Source organism: Chelonia mydas, chromosome 4 (genome assembly GCF_015237465.2).
Source record: "Chelonia mydas isolate rCheMyd1 chromosome 4, rCheMyd1.pri.v2, whole genome shotgun sequence".
Taxonomy (NCBI): domain Eukaryota; kingdom Metazoa; phylum Chordata; order Testudines; family Cheloniidae; genus Chelonia; species Chelonia mydas.
The window spans coordinates 136,482,926-136,508,006 of NC_057852.1; the positions used below are offsets into that span (position 1 = coordinate 136,482,926).

Here is a 25,081-nt window from a genome sequence, read left to right on the forward strand (position 1 = left end):
CATTTTGCTGCTGGCAGAGAGAGAGCTGCCCTCCGCGGGTGGAGGCCTCTTCCTGGCTGATGTCCTGGGGCAGGCGTCACCATGTGGCCACTCAACATTGAGCCACCAAACCCTGTAACGATCCATGACCGTAGCGCGTAGGAGCCCCGGCCGTGGAGCAGGACCCCACGGAGCTAGGCACCGGACAAGCAGGGAACGAAGAGAGAGCCTCTGCCCCAGTACCCGCATTTTGTCAGGCGCACCCTGCCTTGAGCCAGACATCCCCAGCCCGGCATCTGGCTCGGAGAGACCCCGTCGGGCTGGCACTGAGCCTCTCCACTCCCTTTGCAGCAGGGCTGCTGCGTGGCGCGGAAGATTCGGAGGCGCAGCTAAAAGGAACGAGCCCCAAAGGGAGGTGAGGTGGATACTAAAGGGCACGGGGAGGCTGCGGGGGCTATGAGAACATATCCCAGTGCTCAGTTCCCGTCTGTGATTAGTTAATTTAGACAGGCATTTGCAGGTGGTGGAATCTCCTTCCTTAGAAGTTTTTAAGGCCCGGCTTGACAAAGCCCTGGCTGGGATGATTTAGTTGGGGATTGGTCCTGCTTTGAGCAGGGGGTTGGACTAGGTGACCTCCTGAGGTCCCTTCCAACCCTGATATTCTCTGATTCTATGAAAGCAATGGGCTCTCTGCCCTCCTTTAATATAAATACAGGGGATAGTCAGAGCCCCAAACACTACAGCTTCCCAGCAGTTCCAAGGGATAGAGCCACAGGTACAACACAGCCAGGCTGGCCCCACTCTGGGGTAGAGGGCCTGGCTCTGCCTCCACAGGTGAGGGAAGCAGGTCCCCTCGGAACCGGACTGAGACTGATTCAATTCAGAGTCCGCCCGCGACGGCCGGCGCTGCTGATCCAGGCTGGATTTGACTCAATGACCGAGCCTGGAAATGCCCTGTAGCTTTACACGAACCTTCTGACCCTTCCAGCCCTGATGTGAAAACAACGCTGCGGTGTTTCTCCAGTAATCACCCCAAAGCCCAGTCGCGACTCCAGTGGCCGCTGTCGTGTGCGGGGAGGCTGTTGCTGCGGGAGATCGTGCTGGGTGTGTGGGTGGGAGGGTGGGTGTGGATGCAACAGGGGATTCTGACGGTAGCATTTTCATAAACTGGCACCTCCAGAGTTCTCTGCTCCAGCGGCTGTTTTCACCCTCTGCCTGGTGCCAGAATTTCCGGCCAGGCGCAGTGGGTGTCAGAGACGGGCTTGGCTCCCGCAGGCTTGTGACCTCAGTGGCGGCACCGTGCTGCCGGAGTGACGGAGCCCCAGACGATCCAAGCCCCCGATTCTGTTTATTGGCGAGTGAGGGACACAGCTAGCCAGGGTCCAAAGTGCAGGGGGGCAGGATCAGGCCCATAGGGGGCAATTAGGCAGCATCTGTGCACAGCCTTCCCCATTGCCCTGGCCCCATCGGCGAGGTGTGAAGTGACCCTCGTGATTCCTGTTGCTCTGCTATTAAACGGAGCAGAATCCAGGGCCCAGCAACCAGAGCTGCTTCATAATGAGATGAGAGCTCAGCGGTTTGAGCATTGGCCTGCTAAACCCAGGGTTGTGAGTTCAATCCTTGAGGGGGCCATTTAGGGATCTGGGGCAAAAATTGGGGATTGGTCCTGCTTTGAGCAGGGGGTTGGACTGGATGACCCCCTGAGGTCCCTTCCAACCCTGATATGCTATGAGTGAGAAGTAGCAGGTCTCGTTTTCCGAGCCCTCTGTTCCAGCCAAGTGCCGCTGGTTGGCAGAAGGCACCGATCTGATGCTGAATGTCCCCCAAGTCAGCCCCTCCCAACACAGCCGATCTGGCTGGAGGAGTCTCCTGGCTGTGTTCACAGGGGAAAGGTGAAGGCAGGGTGGGGTACAACCGCCCTCCCTCTGACTGGTCAGTGCATGGATGGGAGACCTGCAAGGAAGAAACCCAAGAGCGCAGGTCTTGGTGATTCACTCGGAAGCGCTCTTCCCCTCTGAGTCTGCTGAACCGGTGCCCTCAGCTCGGGGACAGGGGGGCGTGGTGCTGCCCTCACATCAGGTGCCCACACCACCCCTTTTCCCGGGGGGGAGGGGGGGCGTTTGCCCTCGTAGCCTGCTCAAATTCCAATCTGGATTCCCCCGCGGTTTCGGCTGGAGAAGGTGCTACTCTTCTCCTCAGTGCTGCCGAACAGCTGCTGCGTTCCACCCCAGACCTGGCCGCTGGTCAGCGGTGGGAGAAGCGCCTTCTGTGCTCGATGGAATTCCAGCGATCGGTTCGTCACAGAGGTCTTACGGCAGGTTCCTCCGAGCCAGAATTGCCATCTGCCCACGGAGATGCACTCAGTGGGAGGTCATTAGGTGGAAAAAATTTGGTGGACCTCAGTCCATATTGCAAAATTCCCTGACACAACTGGTCCTGTGGCAATGGGCCCCTTGTCGGGAATCAAAGCAGAGAGGTTAAGGGGTACATTGGCCATGGAGAGTGAGCTCTCATCTGTCCGAATGGTCCCTGCTGGGAGTTGAGGCCCATCCGCATTGCTTGTGGGAGCTGTTTGCTCTGCAGCTGTCCACTGGGGCCTAGCAAAGGGCCCTCAGCCTCCAGGCCTGGAAACTGAGCAGGGAGGACAGGACATCTCTTAAATTCAGCAACCCCGCCCCCCTTTAACTCTGAGAGCTCCCATCCCCTCTGAGTTCCACTCGGCTGTCCCTGGCTCTGCCCAGAGCGGCGTGAGACACACTATGCTAGAGATAGTTGGATCCGATGAAGTGAGCTGTAGCTCATGAAAGCTTATGCTCAAATAAATTTGTTAGTCTCTAAGGTGCCACAAGTCCTCCTTTTCTTTTTGCGAATACGGACTAACACGGCTGCTACTCTGAAACCTGTCATTGGACCTCTTTGGCATTCCCGGCTAGCCTGGTCTCTGCTCTGCCCCCTTTCTCAGGCCAGCAGCGGGTGAGAGGGCATGGGGGGGCTGAGGTTGGGAAGTGAGCACAGAGAGTCCTCTAGCTTCAATCAGCTGCCCAGAGAGGAGGGAGGCTGACAGGGAGCAACGCAGCTCATTTGCCTAGTAAAATGCTGAATGCTGCCAAGGCCAGAGCCCTGTGGCCTCTGGGCTTTAACTCAGAGGCTGCAGGGAAGCGTCGGTTCTCCAGGTGCCGTCGGGGAGAGGAGAGCATCCAGATGGCCAGGGGGTAAATATGCCAGGGAGCTTTGGAGGTGCATGAAGTGAGCTGGGGACACGAGCCCCTTTCGCGACAAGAAGGGCTTGTGGGGAAGCGAGGTGCAGATAACGGGTCTCCTCGGTACGTCTAGAGTCCTCGGTGCAGGAAGAACTAACAGCTGCGTACATTCACTGTGCGATAAATCCCACCACGCATCTCAGTGAGCCGAGATGACCCCGCCTGAGAAATCCAATCTGCCAGGAGCTCTGGGTCCCACCTCCAGCTCCATTGCAAATCTCCTGGGTGACCTAATGGCTACAACACAGGACAAGGCACCAGGATTCCTGCATCCAACCGAGACTTGCTGGGCAAGTAATTTCACCACTTTGTGCCTTGGTCTTCCCTTTCCTGAAGCAGGGGTTGAAATATTCCGCCTAAATCCGTCAGAAGGTAAATAGCGTGACGGCAGCTCTTCCGTAGGTGATAAACCCTGCAGAGGGATGGTTAAGGTCACTGGCAGGGCAGAGCTGGCTCCAGGTTAAGATGCAGGGGTTCACGTGCACCCCGTGTTCCCTGCCTGTCTGAAACTGGCACAGAAGGTGAAGCTGGCCAGTATCTTCCTGGTGCTATGGGCCCGGCAAGGCCGGTCTGTGGGAGGATGAACGGCAGCCGGTGGAATTAGCCCCATTAAGGTGTCATGTTAAACGGGTGAGTGGAGAGCAAATAGGGATATATTTCAGGAGAGACAACGCCAGGGCAGCTTGTCCCCACTTAACGCGGTCTCTCTTGGGTGCCTCTCGTCATCCCTGGCTGGACAATCGACTGCTGCTGAGCACAGAGGGAGAGGATTCTCATGACACACAGACAAAGAGATTGGCTGGTTCGTTTAGACTCAAGCACTGAGCACCTGTGACTCCTGCCAATGCCAGCAGGAGCCCTGACTTCTCTGTACCTCTTAGCCTCAGGCCCGAAGAATCCAGAGAGCTGGGTGACTCCTGCACTGGGGATGTACAGCTTAAATCCCTTGGAAATGTACCTCAATATACTATTCCCTTCCCTTCCCCTCTCCTCTCCCAGCCGGACCCCAGGGAACTGGAACAGGTGCAAGGGCATGTGGGGCGAAGCTTGAAGGGGATCAGGGTGGGAGGAGATTGGGTGGGGTGGGATAGTGGACAGGGTTATATTGTGGGGTAGGCCAAGGAACAGGGTTGGGATGGGGTTATGGGAGATGGGATGAGGCTGATCGAGGGTGGGAGGCAGCAGGGGCTTGGCATCTCTGGAAATCAGACCACTAACATTTGTGCCTCAGTTTCCTGGTTGTTCAAACAGGGCTGGTGATACTCCCCTGGCTCCCAGAGCTTTGCAAGCTGCCGTGTGGCAGAGGGCGGCGGGATCCGCCGGGGGAAGGGCGGCCTTACGGCGTTTTCACCTCTGCCTCTCACTGTCTCCCCTGCGCCAGGGAGGTCGTCCAGATAGACCAGTTCCTCAAGGAGACGGCGGCCCGCGAGGCCAACGCCAAGGTGCGGCTGCAGCAGTTCATCGAGGAGCTCCTGGACCGGGCCGACCGGGCGGAGAAGCAGCTCCAGATCATAAGCAGCAGCTGCAGCACCACCCCCAACGGCAGCCTGGGAAGGTGCAGCGTGCCCGGCTCCAAGGGCGCCAGCAGACCGGTATGTCCTCTTCGCGTCATGCCAATTACGTCTATTGCTTGCCAGGCCCTCTGGGAAGCCACCTTCCTCCACGGGCGCATTTGCCAGCCTTCTCTCCCCCATCTGTGCTATTGTGTAGTAAGGGCTGCTTGCATCGCAAGCTAAGCAACACTGAGTGGGAGCAATGGTTGGATGGGAGACCACCCTGGAAAACGTTCTGCTTCTGCGCGTGGGTGGTGGGGGTGGCTCCCGAGAGGCCACTGATTCAGTGCTGAGCCCCTGTCCCCACCGCTACCTGAGGAGCTTGGCGCAGTGGACTAGCTGGCCTCTTGAGGTCCCTTCCATCCTGCCGAATCTATGATTAAAGTTCCCCTAGTGCTCTTGCTAGAGCCGGGCTGTTCGCCCCCCGGGCTCCGCCCCCAATTTCCAACCTAGGGAGCCATCTTCGACGTTGAGAAAAAAACACGTGTGGATTTTTATTTGGCCAATTTACTCGGCAGGCCCCCCTTTCTGGGTAGTGCAAAATGCCGTGCACATTCCACCCCAGCAGTGGCCCCATTTCAAGGGCAAGTCACGCCCAGCCTGTCAAGTGCAAGGCGCTGTATAAATGGGAGGTTTTGCTGGTCTCATCCTGCATCTGTGGACGGGGGAGCAGACTCCAAGGGGTGTTGGGAGTTGTGCCTGGGCTGGAACCCACCCTGCTTGCCCGCATGGCTCAGCTGGCCAAGGAGCGATTTTGCTGGAGATGCTGCACAGCACCCTGGTCATCTGCTGTTGTTGGCGTCACCTCCCAGCGCATGGTATGTCCACACGCAGTCAGTCAGGGTATCCCCTGGGGGCGGCTTTTCCCGAGTTGAATGAGTTGGAAAGGCTTTCAGTGTCTGGTCTCCTTTTCTTCCTTCCTTTTGCCCCAGAGAGACAGGCACGCCGGCCCCGGGGCAGCTGCCCACAGCTCCTACGCGGAGTCCAATCAGAGATCGTCCTCGAGCACCGGGTAAGCAGTCTCCATACGCCTTGGCCTTGGCTTTTGCCCAGTATCCTTTTCCCATCTCTCTTGCAGCCATGGGGGAGCTTCTCCCAGCAGGAAACAGGCTGAGCCGGATCAGTGCCCACGACGCCCATGAATGTGCACCCACGTGGCATGGGCACCTCCTGGCTCACATCCTCTCCAGCTGATGGTGGGGCTGGCTGAGTGTGTTTTGCTGGTGGTCACTGGGGCTTGGAAGAGGCCTGTGGTTCCTTTCCAGGGGAATTCTCTGCCGGCGGCTGGCGAATGCCCACCCAGAAATTGTGTTCTGCGACAGCCTGAAATTCTGCTTCCCAGCTTCCTTGTATGTGCGGAGCCTTCCCGGGTTCACAGCCAGTCGGAGTAGCATGGAGGATGGCGGTTTTTCCCTTTTGATCTGCCCTTCCTTTTCTTTCAAACTTGGACCTGGATGGCTGCAGGTCTGCCCAGTCCATTGGCGGGCGGGTGGGAATGTCACAGCTGGACATGTCTGTATAACTGATCTCAAGCTGTTTGCCATGCTGAGTTGTACAAATGCTTTGAAGTCGGAGATCTGAAGGAACCGGGATAGGTGGGTGGGTTGATTCTTCTCCTGTCTCCCTGTGATCTTGTGGGAGGCACCAAGGTGTAAGACTGGGCTGTCAGAAATCTTTACTAGAACAGGACGGGGAGGTTTTGACATCCGGCCTCTTTTGATAGCATGTTTCCAAGCAATTAAGGTGCATTTGACCCAGACGTGAGGCTGAAGTTGCATCTGAATCAGGGTCGTGTCTCTGAAAGGTTTAATGTGATGGTGTAGCTGGAAGAGCAGACTTTTCCGCACACACCTCAGCTGGGTCTGGTCTCTGGGATCTGGGCTTTCATAGGTGACCCCAGGTACCAGCAGGAGAGGTGGTTCCCATTGTTTCAGGTGTTGGGAATGAGAGAGAGAACAGGACACTCAGTTCACTGGCTCTTGCTCTAGGACTGACCGTCTGGTCAGATCTTTTTAAATGCAGTGGATTCCGCTTATTACCAACCCCTCGGTTACCAGCAGAAAGTTGCCATTATCTGACAGCTGCCAGTGAGTGAAGGCAAGTTTGCGAGGCTGCCGCCAGGGAAGGAAGTGCTGGGCTGTGCCCTCCCTGGCTGCCACCCTGCCAACCTGCATCCAGGCAGGGCAGCAACGGGGGCTGCAGCCCAGATGCCCAGGCTTTCTAGAGGAAGCAGGGGAGCTAGGGGCCCCACAGAGCTGCCCGGTAGCCCCTCTCTGGGGGTCATGGATCAGCACGTCCCAGCACTTCCTTCCCTGGGCGCAGCCTCCTGGCAGGGCACATCCCGCAGAGTGCAGGGAGAGATACCATGCAGCTCTGGCACCCAGGCTGTAACAGTCCCCTTCTCCACTACTGCCTTGCCCACAGCCTCCCCTCCCAGCTCGCAGCCCCTTAACTCCTGTGTGGTCCTGTGCGCAGGCAGGTTTGCGGGGCTGCAGCCCCTGAGGAAGCTCCAGAACATGCGGAGCACCGGCCGCAGGCACGTTTGCGGGTTGCAGGCAAGCGAGGTACATCCCAGCACTTCTTTCATCGGCTGCAGCCTTGCAAACCTGCCTGCGGTTGGGGCCTTTCGTCCGCACAGTGCCGCTCGTAAGCAGCATGCTGATATCCGAATCCCATTAACATTAAAGTCACTGGGATGGGACTGGTTCCCTGCAAAATGTTGTTGTTAACCGGGAGTTGTCCGTATCCGGGAAGCTACTGGACATTCAAATAGCTGGCAGTGCATCTTTTTGCCATACGGAGGTAGATTCATCCCTAGCGTAACTCCCTTGATTTAGTGGCGTCACCCCAGAGATGCGTTTGGCTCACTAGCTCTTTAAGTTTGGCCACTGTAAGCATGGCAGCGTTAAGGGGAGTTTAGCCCTTTATCCCAGCCTCTGGGTTCCCCCTCCATATTCCCTGGAGCCGCACAGTATGGACTGGCCAGGTGCCCCCTTTCCCCTCATTGCCTGTTTTGCGAATGGCTCATTCCTGGGAAGTGCTGTCTAGACCCCACCGCCGCCCTCTCTGGGTCTGTCTGCACTGTGACTGCCGTTTGTGTCGTTGGAGCCCGGCCCGTAGCTCGGCTCCTGGCAGCAGTCTTCCGCACGGGCGAGCCCCACCAGGAGCTACCCAGGGATCCAGGTGGCCCATGCTGAAGCGCGGGCTGCCATGGCTTCCCTGCTCCACGACCCCGGCTGGGGAGATGAAAGCTGGGCTGCACTCACGCCCCGGGATCACAGTGTAGACATGCCCTGTGAGGCAGGGGCAGGAGGAACCGAATGCAGCACAACCTCTGTTTCAATGAAGTCCCAGTTAAACCAGGTTCGTGCCTCCCAGGCTGGCCCCAAGCCTGACTTCTCTACAGCTAATCGGCTGGCCCCCTCGCCACCTGCTGCAAACGGCCGGCTGCCTCGTAGGCCTGGGGGATCCCCAGTGCCAGGTGCAGGAATGTCGGGCGGCTTTAGACAAACTGTCCTAGAAACTCAGGGAAGTTGCTGGCTGGGAGCGTCTGACGGGGCACTGCTCGCCCTGCCTGCTCCAGATGGGATATCCCCGAGCAATGTCTTCACCATCGAGATACAGAGGCCCCGCCATGTGCCTGAAATAAACAGGGGGCTCTTCTGTAAGCAGGGCTTTTGGGTTTGGGGTGTGTCAGGGTTCCTTCCCCACTCTGAACTCTGGGGTACAGATGTGGGGAGCCGCATGAAAGACCCCCTAAGCTTATTTTTACCAGCTTAGGTTAAAAACTTTCCCAAGGCACAAACTTTGCCTTGTCCTTGAACAGTACGCTGCCACCAACAAGTGATTTAGACAAAGAACAGGGAAAGGACCACTTGGAGTTCCTATTTCCCCAAAATATCCCCCCAAGCCCTTATGCCCCCTTTCCTGGGGAGGCTTGAGAATAAACAAGATGAGCACAAACCAGCCTTGGAATTTTACGACCCAAAAAACCCAGTCAGATTCTTAAAAATCAGAACTTTATTAGAAGAACAAAAAAAGAAAAGAGAACAACTCTGTAAGATCAGAATGGAAGATAATCTTACAGGCAGTCAGATTCAAAACCTAGAGAATCCCTCTAGGCAAAACCTTAAGTTACAAAAAGACACAAAAACAGGAATACACATTTCCCCCAGCACAGCGAATTTACAAGTCAAAACAAAGAAAACCTAATGCATTTTCTAGCTAGATTACTTACTAACTTTACAGGAGTTGGAGGGCTTGCATCCTTGATCTGTTCCCGGCAAAGGTATTACACAGACAGACAAAAGCCTTTTTCCCCGCCTCCAGATTTGAAAGTATCTTGTCCCCTCAGTGGTCATTTTGGGTCAGGTGCCAACGAGGTTACCTTAGCTTCTTAACGCTTTACAGGTGAAAGGGTTTTGCCTCTAGCCAGGAAGGATTTTATAGCACTGTATACAGAAAGGTGGTTACCCTTCCCTTTATATTTATGACAGGGTGCGTGGCCACCCGCACTGTCCCTGGAGCTCTGCTCTGGATCCAGTTCCCTGCTGCCTCCCAGGTAGGAAAGACCATCCGCCTCATGGCTGCGTATCCCCGCAGGGCCTCCAGCCGGGTGAAGGCCGTCTCCCAGAGCTCAGGCTGCTACGAGAGCGACGGCGCCGAGCTGTACCAGCCAGAGGAGAATGCCGACGGGCACCCCTACCACAGCGGGCAGAGCCGGGGCGTGGATGGCGGCTTCGAGCGGCCCGTGGTGGCCCGCAGCTCGGGGCTCCGCAGGCAGGCCATCCAGAACTGGCACCGCCGGCCCTACCGTGACAGCACCGAGGGGGAGGAGGGGGACGTCTCGGACGTGGGCTCCAGGACAACCGAGTCGGAGGCTGAGGTGTGGGAGCAAGACCGCCGCATCCCACCGGAGGCGAACCTGGCAAGGCCCCTGAACAGCTGCAAGCTGACGGGTGAGTCTCCATCCCGGTGGTGCGGGGAACCCCATTGCCCGGACATAGGGGCGACCCTGACCCACACTTGGCTGGGAAACCCTGGCAGCGGCAGTGACAGTTCAGTAGGTGGCGCTCTTCCCGCTGAACCCTGCACTTCCAGCCTGGGGAAGGTTGGGGAGGTACCGGCGTCTGGGGGAGATGGAAAACCGAGCTCCGAAGTAATGCACATTAAGCTACGCAATGGACTGTACCCGCTCTTGTAAGGGGCCTGGGCACCATTGTGGGCAGCTCAGTGAAAACCTCTCCTCGACATGCCACTGCAGCCAAAAATCACAACCAAGGCAATAGGATGAAGCAGGAGTGGGGTGGAGAATATCACGGAAAATATTCGAATGCCTTTCTCCAAATCAATGGGGCGGCCTCATCTGGAGACTGGGTGCAGGGCTGGGCGCCCCATCTCACACCGGATATTGCAGAATTGGGGGTAGAGGGGGTCAGAGAAGGGTGATCAAGGGCCTGGAAAAATATGGGACTGTTACCTGAGAAAGGAGATGAATAGGAGAAGACAGGATAAAAGTCTGTAATATGATCCCTGCGCTAGAGAAGGGAGATTGGGCTGCACGTGGTCTCTGGCTGAGGTCACCCCATTGATTGATAGAGAGTCAAGAATTTAGCAAGTTGCAAAGAGGGATATGGCTATTGGGAATGTCCAGACCTTGCATAACGAATGATAAAAACACTGGAAGAGATATTAGACCTCCTGCTTCAGGGCTTGAACCGATCTCTGGCTATTAGAGACCAGGACAAGACCTTTCTTGGGGCAAATTATCCCATACCTGCTGTGCGGGGTTTTTACGCCTTCCTCTGAAGCAGCTGGAGCTGGTGACTGTTGGAGATAGTGATCTAGATGGATCCTGGGCTGGATCCAGGCCAGCAACGCCAATGTTCCTAACCCTTTGTGGTTGTGAAAGGTCCCGTGGTGCTTTCCATAAAAACAACACGAATCCCCATAATTACATTCTGCCTCCTTCAGTTCCCCCTGCAGCTTCAGCAAGATACAATGCTCTTCTTCACATCTTCACAGGCCAGAACGGTCCGTCCCCATCATCTAGTCTGACCTCCTGCCTAACACTGGATGTCCCTGACTGTAGTGGCATGCTGCTAAGCAGCTGCTGTGTTCCGCCCCAGAGCTGGCTGCACGCCGGGGCTGAGTGATGTGATCTAGAGAGCGTGGGCAAGATTCTCCCGGAGGAGAGAGGCTCTCTCGGTGAATGTGAGGTGTTAGCATTGTAAATCAGAGCCCTGGCTTTTTGAACACCATTCTGCCAGAGAGTTGAACTCGGTTACCCTGGCGATGGAGCATCTAAAACACTACAAGTCGGAGCATCAGGAATGTTTTTTCTTGCACCTCCAAAGTGTGTTAGGGACGATTGAGGGGGGTCCAGGCCATCAGAGCTAATGCTAAGCCACGAGGCCAGATTCAGAGCCCGTGTAAACAGTTGCCACTCCCATCCCATTTAGGCCACTGGAGTTGCAATTGATTCCACCAGGTCTGGATTTGGCCCTTTATTCTGCTCCCTTGTGCCTACGAAATAGCCCGGGGTCTCCCGTCAGTGGGAGATGTGCTTGGTGCAGTACCCACACTAGCCAGGCCCGCTCTGCCAGGGAGGAGGAGGACGGGCCAGGGGGATCGATAAAAGGAGAGGGAACATTTCACGGCCGCACCCCAGATCTGAATCCCAGCCCAGTTCGCTCGCGGCTTGAGTCAGATGAGTTGGGGGGCGAGGGGTCACACTTCGGCTCCAGTCGGCAGGTGTCTGCGCTGCAAGAACCGCCTGCACGTTTGCCCCCCACTGGCACGCTGGTTGGCTGCCGCAGCAACCCGGGGTCAGCCTGGAAAACGGGGAGACACCCCTGCCTGAGGTTGAGGCCCATTGGTGGGGCAGTGCAAGGACCAGCTGGCATACCCTGCTGCTTTCATGGGGGGATGGAGGTGGCCTCCTGGTTCCATTCCTTGGGCAGGAGAGGGCCAACAGGGATTCAGGACTCCTGGGTTCCTTTCCTGGGGGAGTGGGGACCTGACTGGGATTCAGGACTCCTGGTTCCATTTGTGGAGAGGTTGGAGGTTGCTGAGGTTCAGGACTCCTGGGTTCTATTCCTGGGAAGCGGGTGGGGCTGGGACTCAGGACTCCTGGGTTCCGTCGTTCTCTTTGACCTTCAGCAAGTCACTGCACCGCTCTGTGCCTCAGTTTCCCCCTTGTTCAAATGGGGATAACGATACAGACCGAACTCCCGGGGCATCTGTTGTTGTTTATAAAATGTTCCAGGATCCCCAGAGGGAAGGTGCTAGAGGAGGGTGAAGGATTATTATTCTGAACACACGCTGAGGCACCGGGAGCTGCTAAAAGCGTGGGAAAACTTTATCCACAAATTCCACCCCCACCCCCAGCATTGTCCCCCTCTCCCCGCACAATGCCCCCGCTGATGGTGTGTGTCACACAGCCAGGTCCGAGGGGGGCGGCGGGAAGGCTGTCCGGCCCGAGAGAGGCAGCCCGTCCCGCTCCAACGAGGTGATCAGCCCGGAGATCCTCAAGATGCGAGCTGCTCTCTTCTGCATCTTCACCTACCTCGACACCAAGACCCTGCTGAAGGCTGCTGAGGTCTGCAAGGACTGGAAGTTCGTGGCGCGCCACCCTGCCGTGTGGACCCGGGTGCTGCTGGAGAACGCCAGGGTGTCGTCGAAGGTAAAAGGCCAGCCAGCTGTGGGGCTCCAGCCAGGCCCCACAGGGAACGCCCCGGGGCAGAGCCGGGCCTATGAAAACCTCAGAGAGGGCAGCAGTGTGGGGTCCATTTCTTAGGGGCTGACATAGCCCCGCCCTTTGTTTCCGAGCCCAGGTTTTCTGTAGAAATCGGGACGGACATTTTTTGATAAATGAAAATCAGGTTTTTTCAGTAGCTGAAACATCAGAAAAACCCACGGCACCGAGTCTCAGAGCCTGGGTCAACTGACCTCGGGCTGCACGGTTCAAAACAGCAGTGTAGACGTTCCGGCTCAGGCTGAATCTCCCCCCTCGCCGGGTGTCAGAGCCCGGGCTCCAGCCCGACCGGGAATGTCTACGCTGATATTTTTAGCCTTGCAACCGGCACGCTGGGCTGCCCCACGGGTGACCTGGTGTTTGCTTGCAGCGTAGACATACCCTGGGCATGAGGGCGCATGTGTGGTGCTCTGGTCCCACCATCCCCACCCTGGGGCAGGGGGAGAGGCCGGCGCTGTCTCTCCTGGTTGCAGGCTCTCCTGTCCCGGCACGTGTCTCCTTCTAACTTGGGGGGGGGTCTGGCTTCCCCCTGCAGTTCCTGGGCATGCTGTCACAATGGTGCACCCAGACGCACTCCCTCACGCTGCAGAACCTCAAGCCGCGGCTGAGAGGGAAGAAGGAGAGCAAGGAGGAGTACATGAAAAGCACCCGGTGAGCCCCCGCGAGACACTTCCCTTTCCACCACCGTAGCCGATCCATCCGTTTCCATAAGGATCTCGTCTGCCAGCCCAGGGGCGGCACCGCTGACCTTTTAATACCCGTGTCTCTGTTGTCTCTGTAGCTCTGGCTTTTCCATTTAACGCTCCACTGGGAGAACGTTAATAGCTTCCTGGCTTCTGCCCTGAAGAGAGCCCGGTTATCAGTGCTTTGGTTCCTGTCCCTGGGATTGCTTAGTGCTGGTGGATCTCAGCCTCTTCCATACCAGAGCCCCCAGTCCCATCCCAGTACCTCCATGGGACCCCTGGGAACCCCCTCTCATCGACTGGTACCGAACAGGCAGGATGGCCCCGACCCGCGGTTGAGAACCCCTCCCTTAGTGCTTTGGTCACTATCAGAAACACAGTCCCTACTCATCAAAAATACTAGGGTTAATATTCCATCACCGGGCAGGACTGAAACTCCCGCTGGGAGGAGCTGGGGGTTTTTGCTGTAATATTTGTCTGGACAAAGCAGGGCTTGAAGGGCACAGAGCCGGCCAGGGACGGGCTGGGATGGTGGAGGCAGGACTGAGGGACAGGTTTGATGGAGGTGCATTAAAGGCCAGTCTTAGATCCGTGTAGCGGAGGTCAATGAGACCTTGGCAGTGTTTGTCTCCAGCTGGGGTGAGGGTGTTAGTGTCCTGCTTCCAGGACGTCTTGGGACAGGAGAAGAGGAGCGGGAAAGGCGAGGATGGAGGAGAAACAGCCTGCAATGAGGCAGGGGAAGGAAGAAGGAGCAAATCGGTCACCAAAACTAATCCAGGGAGCTTGAGACCCCTCCTATGGGGTCTGGATCTGCCCTTGGTATTCCGCGAGTCTGGGTCAAGCAGACAGGGCAAGGGAGGGGGAGCACCCACGTACCATTGCCTGGCCTGGGCCCCCTCCACCCGAACCAAACGTGATGAGCAAGGCTGAGGACGAGGAGGTGGCCTTTGTCACAGCATGGCTGCACTCACAGGTGGGAGCGAGCTATGTCGTCTAGGCCCGGCTCCTCAAAGGTACTTCGGCAGCTAATTTCCATTGAAATCCCTGGGAGTTCAGCACCAGAATACCTTTGAGGATCTGGACCCTCGTCCATGCCCCCGGCCAGGGCAGGGCTGCTCCCTGTGGCTTTTGCTCAGTCCCGGGTGAAACATCCCAAGGAAAGGGGCTACACCTTTCCTTCCAACGGCTGGCCTTGGGCTTCCAGGTCTGCGTTTCCCACGCTGGGCCTCGTCCCAGGACTCCGGGTCTAGCCCCGCTTTGAGAGCAGGGGTAGCAGTGAGCGCCGCTGAGCTCTCTCTCCCCCTTCCCCGCTGGTTCCGTCTCCTCAGGGGCTGCCTCGAAGCCGGGCTGGAGTCCTTGCTGAAGGCCACGGGCGGTAACTTGCTCATCCTGCGGATTTCCCACTGCCCCAACATCCTGACGGACCGCTCCCTCTGGCTGGCCAGCTGCTACTGCCGGGCGCTTCAAGCCGTCACCTATCGGTACGTGCACGAGTCCTGGGCCCACCGGACCTCGCCGTGGGGCACGCGCTGGAGGGAGGCAGGCGGGCTGCCTGCCGCTCAGAGCGTGTGCATGGGAAGGGCCGTTGCCTGGGACTTGGGGGCTTAGTCCTCAGGCTCCTGCTTGGTGTCTGTCCTGCTGCTCTTATGCAGACGGGGGTGGAGGTAGCCAGGAGCTGGGAAGAGCTGAGCCAGCCCACACCACGTGGAATCCGACCGGGGCCCCTGAGGCCTCCAGAATCCCCAGCACAAGGCCCGGTCTGTGGGACCTTCTCCTGGGTGACTGGGTCAGACTGGGCCCCGGCCCTGATACACAGACCCAGCCCGAAACATCTGGGGATGCAAACTACCCTGCCCTGTGCTGGTCAATGGCAGGAGGCTCTCGTGCCCTGGATTAGCTGGCACTCGCCCCTATGCAGCCCCACCTCTGCAAGCCAGGCCATCTGTTAGTTGCCCTCCGAATCTTGTTCCTCTCTCAAGTGCCGGATGCTTCCTGGTGCAGCAGACAACGAGCCTCTGAAAAGACTCTCCTGGGGGGTTGTGAGCTGAGGGTTTGGTAGTATCGGAGATGTCTGGCCCCGGTCAGTCTGAGAGACAGGGATGGCATTCTAGGTCCTTCCTGCTGTGGGCATGCTGTCTAGTGCCAGACCGACAGACCGAGGCTTCCTGGCCTCTTTATCCACAGTGTGCAGAGCAGGGCACCGCCCCCCCCATGTGTGCATTGTCCCTGACCCAGGGAGAGCCCTGGGAGGGTGGACACAGGGTCACCCAGGCCTGTTTGGTGTGTCGCTCTGTTCCCCCTCTAGTGGCAGCTAGGCCATTGAGAGATTAATGAGTCTGCTACAGCCTTAGCTGAGAGCCGTGTGGCTTTGAGCTCATGGAGTAGAGGCTCATACACTAAGCTTCAGAGGTCCCAGGTTCGATCCCGCCCACAACGACCGGGGTCTGTTGTTGTTACACTAGCCAGTCCCCCGGCCTCGGCGCTGACAGAGTACCTTGCAGGGCCTGCTGCGGCTGGGAGCGCTGGTGGTGTGGATGGGGATCAGTTGTTCTCCATGTCCACTGAAGGCAGGACAAGATGCAATGGGCTTAATCTGCAGCAAGGGAGATTGAGGTTGGCTATGAGGGGAAAACTTCCTGACTCTAAGGGGAGTTCAGCTCTGGCACAGGCTTCCGAGGGAGGTTGTGGACTCCCCATCACGGGAGGCTTTTTAAGAACAAACCCCTGTCAGGGATATGGCCTAGGCTTACCTTGTCCTGCCGCAGCGCAAGGGGCTGGACAAGGTGACTCCTCAAGGTCCCTTCCAGCCCAACCTCTCTGTGGTCCTATAACACGTTCACTGAGACGCGCGCTTCCTGGGTGCAGTGTGTTCACTGGCAGCGTGCAGAGAGCGGACGGGGACAGAGACGCTCCAAATCCTACCAACGGGCATGGTGAGGTTAGCGCCCACAGCTGCCTGGGGGGTCTGTGTAGCGCCAGTATTTCTTACAGGGCCAGCCCCAGGGGGGCTAGAGGATGACGATGTAGGTTGTTGGCTTCCCTAGTGCCATACGGTTGCTTAGCGCTTAGCAGACAAATGGACAGAACAGCTGCAGGCTCCTGTCCTCTCGACGGGCACAAACCTCGCCAGGGAGGATCAGCCTGCAAAGGGCAGGGCAAGGCTCTAGCCGCAGGAGATGGGAAATGTGTCACTATCTGCCCCGCGGGCCAGTCTCAGGAAGGGGCATTCTTACAGATGGGGAGGAGTCTGCTCTGATACGGGGGCACGGAGCCCACCCAGTGTCCTGCCCCGGCCACGGGATCTGGAGGAGGAGGTTGCATGGGGATGGGGCAGGGGAGGAAGCGTGGAGCGGCTTGTGGGGGGAGGAGGCCAAGGCGAGGCACAAGCTGCACTGAGCTGGCGGGACATGGGGCAGCACACACAGGATGGATGAGCCGTCACCGCTGCCCCAGTCAGGATCCCAGGGAGAAGCCCCCAGTGCTCTCACCAGCCAGCCCCTCTGCTGCTCCCCCCTCCTGGCACGGCCGCACAAGACCCAGCACAGCCTGTATTAATGCTGGTTCCTGGCTCTACCCGCCGAGGGCAAGGCTGGAGAAGTGACAAGCTACGAGCGGGAGCTTTCTGGGCAAGCTGGCAAGGCCTTCCTCTTTGGCAGGGTCACCAGGGGAGCAGTCGGGAGCGAGGCTCTATTTACCTGCCGGGGCACTGCGGGATTGTCCCTGCATTGGGGCCACCACGATAAACGACACTGAAGCAGGTTGGAGTCAGCCCAGGGGATTGCCTTTGAGAGGAGCTATTCACTGCTCTTCACAAGCAGGCTGCATTCTTTGCTTCCCACCCTGGCTGGGGGATGGGGCGTGTGGGGAGGATCAATTGCGGGTGAGTTAAGGATGCTTCTAAATTGACCCTACATGGCCCTGATGATCAGAAATCTGCGGCTCTTACTGAAATCAGGGACCATCCCTGGAAAACCAGGGCCTTTGGTGTTACCTTTTTCTTCCCCAGCATTAAAAGGAATTGGGCTCGGGGTCCAGTTGCCAGGGCTTGGGGTTGGCTTGTTCCGAAGAAACAAGGAATTAGTTTAAACACCTATTGAACCCACAGGAAAATAAGGGGAGAATTTTAAAAGACAGTCAAAGCATTCAACAGTTAATCTCCATTGTAATAAACTTGCTTCTTTCTATCTGTGGTACTTACGTGGCCCCATTAATACAGTACCAGAGCATGGCACAACCGTTAATGGATTTCTCTTCACAACACCCCTGCGGTGTCGGGTAGTGACGTTCCAGACAGAGAGTAAGTGATTTGCCCAAGGTTCACGCAGGAAGTCTGGGGCAGAGGCAGGAGTTCTGAGTGCCAGGCTGACCCGCAGGCCTGTCCTTCCTTCCTCTCCCAGTACTCGGGCAGAATCTTTTAAAGAGAAAAATCCTCCTAATTTGACAATCGCTCGAAGGGCATCAGCTCCCCTGTTTGGGGGGCAAAGGAAGTTGGTTCTGAGCTGCAGCTCTCGGGCTCTGTTGCTGGCATCTGATGCTGTCTCCTCTTAAGTCAAATGTATGTGAAAACGGAGGAGAGGAAAAGGCAGCTTCTTTCTCTGGGTTGCAGTTCTGTTGCTGGCTGGCTAAGAGCAGCACAGAGCACATAGTCCTGGACTCTGGCTTTGGCATATGCCTGGCAGGTTCCTTTCCTTTGGTCTGCCCAGTCTGTAGGGTGCTTTCTTCACCAGGACCCGGCTGCTCAGGGGTAGCTTTTTGTCTGCCACGCTGGTCGCAGCAAATTATTGTGAGGTTAGATCTTCCCCGGCTGGCTTAGCTGGGCTCTGATGAGACAGAAGGCAAAGAGAGGACAAAAAGTAAGAGTAAGACGAGAAAGGAAATTGACACCGCGTGGAGCAGGAACCTTGGGTTCCCAGCTCAGGATGTAGCCATGGAGATGGTGATGTCATCTCGTTCCTTCCTCGTCTGGTCTAGGTGACGGCATCTCTCTGGATCAGGAAAGAGAAGACCCGCCTGTGGTGGAGATGGCCATGTGTGTTGTGTGGGGTAATCCCCCCTTACCGCGCGCTATCTCACTGCCACCTGCAACCAGAGCCAAGAACACCTGGGTTTTCAGCCTCACCAGCAAACCGCGCTGCCCCTCGGTCACAAGACACAAACTGCTGGGGCTCGGAGTGAAAGGCTATGTAGCCTATTACCAATCCCTGAGCTATCTAGTCTCCCCATTGCCCTCTAGTACCATTATAATCTCTGTGTATTAGGGTAGCACCTAGAGGGCCCCACTGAAATGGGGGCCCCATTGTGCTCGGCGCTGCACATACACGTAGCAAGCGGTGGCTCTCGCTCCAAAAAGCTTACAAGTATTTCCAGCATTAACATGCAGCTGTCGAGGGAGACATGTTACATCCAACCCGCTGGGATGGCAGCGCTGGCTGCATTTCCTCTGGATCCTCTTCCGGCACCGCTCCCATTGTGCAAAACGCGTTAGACCCTGATTCAGAGGCTGGGCCCACAAATGAATGAGAGTGGGATGCGAGATGACGGTCTGTCGCTTAATTTATCTGCTGCTGCGTCCTTCCTCACTTTTAATGGCTCCAGCAGCCCCGAATATTCATGTGCACTCGAGGCGCTTGGCAGCGTTTTCACCTGTCACCATGACTCATATGTTTTAATTAAGGACGAGCCGAACTCGTAAGGGAATCTTAGCAGGCGGCTTTGTGGGAGACATACGAGCGCTCAAGATAACACAATTGGCTTATTTTTAGGTTCACTTGAAGTTTAGAACTGGGTCATTCAAAATTAGAAGGATGGACTCGATCCTCAGGGGTTCCCATTGGTATGTGGGACTGGGTGGCACAGGGGGTTGGTAACACGATGGGAGGCTGCTGGTTTGAATTTGGTCTGGGTTGATAGTCCGGCTTCACTCTGGACAGTCCTTTTTCAGAGACATTTATCCCCTGTAGGACGTAGTTTTGACCAGTATTGGACCGGAGGGCACCATTTTGAATAGCACACTGCTCCATCTGCTCCGGCATGACCTCACACACATGCTGCATAGGAGGTCACACTGGCGGGGGTCGGGTCATGCAGGCAGGGGCAGGTCCCCACTGTTCCCACAAGTGCCAGAGCGTCCAGTATTCCAGGAACGTGAGAATGGTCACCCTAGAGTATGCTCTAGAGAGACCCAACCCATTAGGACTAATTAACACCCTTGCTGGTAGGCTCAGAGAGCCAAGGATTGCATGGGGATTTGGGGAATCTGTATAATTTATTAATTCTATGTGAGATTATGAACTCTCTATGCATCTTTACCAAACTGCCAACTTCGTTCTGAATGTGGGAGCTAATTATCTTCTCTGTTGCCTTTTTACCTCCATATTGGGCTGAAAAGCCAGTGGGCAGTGGTACAGGGCTGACAATGGAGAGTTGTCAGTGGTATTCTGAGCACACAGTAGTTATGCTAAAGAGGATGCCTGAGTTGAGAGACCATTTCAGGCAAGTTGATCGGCAGGTGGGGGAGTTGGGCAGTGGAAACTCCCTACGCAGGACAAAGTGAAGGTGGCAAAAGCAGGCAATTGTAAAAGGAGTCGCAGGGGGAAGACTGTCTCAGAGAGAGATGCAGGCAGTTGGAAAGGAACTGATCTATTCAGGGTCTTTGTCTCTGGCCATTTTCACCAGCTCAAGCTGAGGGGAGTTTCTGAGCAGCCTGATGAGTCAGGGGAACTCTGCCTACCTGAATACAGACAGTCCCCCATGGGCTCCCAAGGGACAGGTGAGCTAGAGAAGGGGCGCTGGAACTTACTTTGGTCACCCTGATGGTCCCCCCTCCGTCCCCATCTTGTCCCATTAAAAGATAAGAACTTGGTTCCTGCAAATGGCCTGAAGAATAAGAGGTGATGGTGGTTGTTTTTTTCCAGAAAGAATATGGAGCATTAATAATAATCCTCTGCTGTTCTCCAGGCCTGGATTTCCAGACACAAACCCCTCCCTGATGCAAGGGCTACGGAGATTAGCCGACGCTACGTTAGGCAATTCCACCCTTTGGCACCGTAAGATTTCAAAGAACCCCTTGGGCTGCGTCTCTGCTGGGGAATATTAAAGCAGGCTCTCTGTCTTGTTCCAGGAGTTGTACAGACCCTGTGGGGCATGAAGTCATCTGGGCACTGGGAGCAGGCTGCAGGGACATCATCTCACTACAGGTGGCGCCACTGCACCCTTGGTAAGAGTAGCCCCGAATCACCCGCTCAGCGGTTCTCAAACTTTAGCAACCTGAGGACCCCCATTTTGATTTAAAATTTTCCATGGACCCCCAAGCCGGCTTCTAATTTTCCCCAGGAGTGCTCAACTCCCGCTCAACCCCAGGCCTCGCCCCCACTCCACCCCTTCCCCCAAGGCCCCACCCCCACCTCTTCCCATCCCCGCTCCGCCCCTGGACTTGGAAGAAGTTGGGTTCCAGATCCAAAAGTCGTCGCTGGGCCCTCTGGGCTGAACCAAAATCCCGGACCCGAACTCAGAGGATGTTGGGATGGGGAGCTCAGCACCGTCTCTAGATATAAAGGCTAAAGCATCTTAGGAATCTGCAGCTGCATCTAACAGCGATGCAAATGTTGCAAAGGACCCTGATGCATCCGCGATGAAGGGCACGGCCAATCCTGAACATCAGACCACTGCCAGAGCTCTTCGCCGCTTATGTAATAGCAGCCCCGACGGGCTCGTGTGTTTAGAGAAGGGTGTTGAGTCTCACTGTTTAATAGATGACTGTAATTTCTCTCACTTTTAAAGTCCGTGATCTTCTGGCATTAAGATTCTGGAGGTCTCCCCACTCTGCAGAGTACAGAAAAAAATCTCGAAGTGCTAATAGGTGCATGACTTAGATAACAGCACAGTTCAGGGGAGGTAGAAATTAGGTCAGGTTATTCACCTCCTCTCTTCCGTGCAGCTGAGAATCTTCCCTTTCTTTTGCCATAGTAGATGTTAGGCAATACCATTACGTACCCTAACTCTACCTGACTTATGGCACACCCAGTGGCGGATTAATGATTTTGCCACCCCTAGGTCCAGAAATAATTGTCCCCCCCCCCCCCCCAGCTCACCTCTGCTCCGACTCTGCCTCCTCCCCTGAGCGCGCCGCCGGGTCCTCCTTCTCCCCGCTCCCTGACAGTGCCTGTGCACGAAACAGCTTCGCGAAGGAGGCGGGAAAGGGGGGAAACGCAGCACGCTCAGGAGAGGAGGCGGGGCTGGGGCGGGGATTTGGGGAACGGGACCAATAGGGGCAGGGAGGGGGCGGGGAAGGGGTGGAGTTGGGGCGGGGCTGGGGGCGGAGGGGACGAACCGGCACCAGGGGAAGCAGGATCTGGCTGCTATTATAAATTTGCTGCCCCTGCAAATTTGTCGGCCTAGGCGTTAATACGCCGCTGGGCACACCCAGATCAAGACGTGGAAATGACTTCTTTCAGTGGCTGGGCAGGTGGACAAGACCTTTAGAAATGGGTCACTGAAGTACCCAGGACCTCTGCTGGCAGGAACACCAGACCCTGTGAGCGTGTATTGCCTTCTAGTGTGACAAACACACACAGGGTATAAGACCTATTGCTACAGACTGTGACCAGTATTACTTCCTTAGCTCTAAAGGTAGCAGCCTGAATTTTGAAGCAGAAGGTCATGAGTTCTCTTCCCAGTGCCGGAGGACTGTGTTTCAGTGACATTACAGTAACTGGGATAATTGATCAATTCCTCATTTCCTCCCCTTTCCTCTGCAGCCAGCAGCCGACACGTTTCAGCAACCGCTGCCTTCAGATGATCGGCCGATGCTGGCCGCATTTAAGAGCGCTGGGTGTCGGTGGCGCGGGCTGTGGAATTCAGGGACTGGCTTCTTTAGGTAAATGCAAATCGACCCACTCATGCTGCGAAGTGGAGGTAGAACGGGATATGGGCGCAGGACGTGTTCCGCTGGGTGCGGCCCTGTGCTGGGAATGCTGATATGTATGTCGGGAGATGTGTCCGTATTGGGGGAGTTCTCTGATATTCCCCTGGGGCACCACAAAATTTCCACTGGCGGCATTTAGCTCGGGGGCGGGGCGAGTCTCAAACATGTGGACCGAGTCTTGAGAGAGAGTGTTACATAGGTCCCGCCTCCTCTCCACACAAGTCCCGCCTTTGGTCCCCATGTGCCAACACACAGGCCCCGCCTCCCTTCCCATCAGATCCTTCGTGTTCCCAACCACAAAATGTTCAGGCAGCTTCAGGCCAGACCCCCCCCCAGGCTGCTTCTCCCCGCTGAGCGCTGCGACTCCCGGGAGCGCTGACCCCGCTGACCCTGTGTTCTTCATCTCGCCAGCCCGGAATTGCATGCGGCTGCAGGTGCTGGAACTCGACCACGTGACGGAAATTAACCAGGAGGTGGCGGCGGAGGTGTGTCGGGAGGGCCTGAAGGGCCTGGAGATGCTGGTGCTGACCTCCACGCCTGTCACCCCCAAAGCCCTGCTGCACTTCAACAGTGAGTAGCGACTGCCGGCACCACGGAGCCTCGCTTTAACTCCCAGCCACAGCCCCCCCGCAGGACTGTCATCGGAGCAGCTAACGGGCAAAACAACACAACACATCCTGTTTAAATAGTCACTGTGGACAGTCACAGCCCCTTGCTGGTGTCCTAGGCTACGGGCCAGATTCTGCTTCCGTTTACACCAGTAGAAATCTGAAGTCATTTTACTGATGTCCATGGAGTGACACCAGATTTACCCTTGTGTAATGGAGGTCACAATCTGGTCCTCTGCACATGCATGAGGCCTGGAGATCTTCATTGCTACAGATCCCCAGCAGTGCTAAGCAGGTGGGGTGTATCACTTCCAGCCTTGGCCAGCTCAGCAGGGTGGGGAGTATGGTTGAGGTGGTTTCGCCAGGAGTCCTCGGATGAGGATTAATTGGGGATTGGTCCTGCTTTGAGCAGGAGGTTGGACTAGATGACCTCCTGAGCTCCCTTCCAACCCTGATATTCTATGATTCTATGAAATTGTAGGTGAAATATCCAGAAACGCTTCCCAACGATGAAAGGCATAAAAGTCTGCTGGAGACATGGTGGGTGCACCATTTTTGGAGTCATTGCAAACTGGAGTGGACAGCAGAAGAAAACCTTCTAAGGGGCAGGATCAGGCCTGGGATAAATACCTAGGGGGACAGGACAGGTCAATAGAGGGCCTTTTCTGTCTCAAGTGTGGGGTTTTCAAACGCTCCTGAGGCAGGTAACACCGTGACCACCCCCTCACGGCCCGCGGTTGCTCAGCAGGTGCCCTGCCTCAGTTTACCCTCTCCAGAGGTTCTTACATAAACTCCACCAGTGCAGAATCTTTAAAACATTCCCCTCCTGGGTCTAATATCTTTATATATAATTCACAACAATACTCAGTGCTGGGGCTTCTCCCAGAAAGGGAGCCTCGTCTCCCCTCAACCCGTCCCCAGCCTTCCCAACAGGAGTGTTTTGCTCTGGGATTCTCTCGGGAGAGGATCCCAACCTTCCTGCTTCAACCTGGTTCTTCCCTGCTTTTGCCAAGCCACTCCCAGCCCTCCCTGGACTTGAAAAGTCCCCAACTCGCCTGCAGCGTCACCCTGCCACAGCTTCTTCCCATTCCTCTCTGGCTCTGTATAGAGCCAGCAGCCCCCTATCGGGCCCCATCCAGAGGCTGTTAATGAGGTACAGATGGGCTGGGCCATTCCTTCTTAAAAGGCTCGGTCCCCCTTGTGACAGAGCACGAGTGCCACTGACTGTGAATAGGGCCGGTGCTCCAGAAGTCCCTGTGGCCCTACTGACCATCACAGCCTGCTCGCTGGGATCCGTGCGGCACCCGGGCACTGCTCCCCACACGTCACACACCCTGGCTGTCTCTCTGTCGCCCCAGGTGTCTGCCGGAACCTTAAGTCCATTGTGGTGCAGGTGGGCATTGTGGACTACTTCAAGGAGCCGAACAGCCCCGAAGCCCGGAAGATGTTTGAGGAGATGGTGAACAAACTCCAGGTAAAGGGAGCCAGGCTGGTCCCTGGGTGGCTCTGAGCACAGATTCCTGTGCTCCGCCAAGTAAATAGACTGAGGACATTGACCAAGGCCTGAGGGCTGCTCCAATTCCCAAGGCCCCCGCCCAGCAGTGGAAAGCACAGAATGGCCCCAACTCGCTGGCCACAGCGCACCAGGGCCTGGGCACACGGCCAGCAGAGAGCCCTTCTGACAGCTGTCAGTTGGGCAGACTCCTGCACAGGGCGATACTCAGGAGGCATTTCTACCCCCTCTGCTCTGCCTTAGGAGCATAAGGGGAAGCGCTGTTTACTTCCAGAGTGATTTTAGCAGCAGTGATCTAAGGCCTTATTAGCAACAGGGTTAAGAAATGTGTAATAGACGAGCCCCGTTCTTTCCTCTGCCCTTGTTTGTGCAAGGGAGCTGTGCTTGTGGATCTGAGCGTGCAGAACATAGAAGCGAGTCCCTGTGGGCCAGTTCTTGGGGGCGCACATGGCTTATTGCATGTATGGGGCAGGTAATGTTCTGCTGGGCTGGGCTTCTTCCCCGGGCTTTGTGCTTGCCCCGAGATGAGATCCAACACAAGGGTTGGTGAGGAGGGCAAACCAGGATTTCCTTCCATCTTTCAGCCCCCGGCTCTGACTGATCTTTGGGAAGATGATTTGATTGCAGTGCAGGGCTTGAGGGTCATTCCTGTGCAAGCCACCAATGCTTGGTAGGCTCTTCCCCTGGTAGGATTTATTTGGAGGTGCAGGTGTTTCGCCTTTCAGCTCTGGTACCGCAGGGGTCTAGTTCAGCTGTGTAAATCAAGGGGAATTATTCATACCCTGCCGTGAAAGAGGTGGGCTCCC

The 25,081-nt window shown here is 56.4% G+C and overlaps 1 protein-coding gene across 1 annotated transcript in view; it reads left to right on the top strand.

The window, feature by feature from the left end:
- The window catches only part of FBXO41 (F-box protein 41), a 54,674-nt gene that overhangs the window by 22,741 nt on the left and 6,852 nt on the right, over positions 1-25,081 (top strand). Inside the window, exons 3-12 of the mRNA XM_007054865.3 lie at positions 4,621-4,831; positions 5,725-5,804; positions 9,395-9,750; positions 12,235-12,476; positions 13,084-13,199; positions 14,560-14,712; positions 20,352-20,447; positions 21,988-22,106; positions 22,566-22,724; positions 24,121-24,236. Of these exons, the coding sequence (XP_007054927.2) occupies positions 4,621-4,831; positions 5,725-5,804; positions 9,395-9,750; positions 12,235-12,476; positions 13,084-13,199; positions 14,560-14,712; positions 20,352-20,447; positions 21,988-22,106; positions 22,566-22,724; positions 24,121-24,236 (1,648 nt within the window). The remainder of the gene's footprint in view (positions 1-4,620; positions 4,832-5,724; positions 5,805-9,394; positions 9,751-12,234; positions 12,477-13,083; positions 13,200-14,559; positions 14,713-20,351; positions 20,448-21,987; positions 22,107-22,565; positions 22,725-24,120; positions 24,237-25,081) is intronic.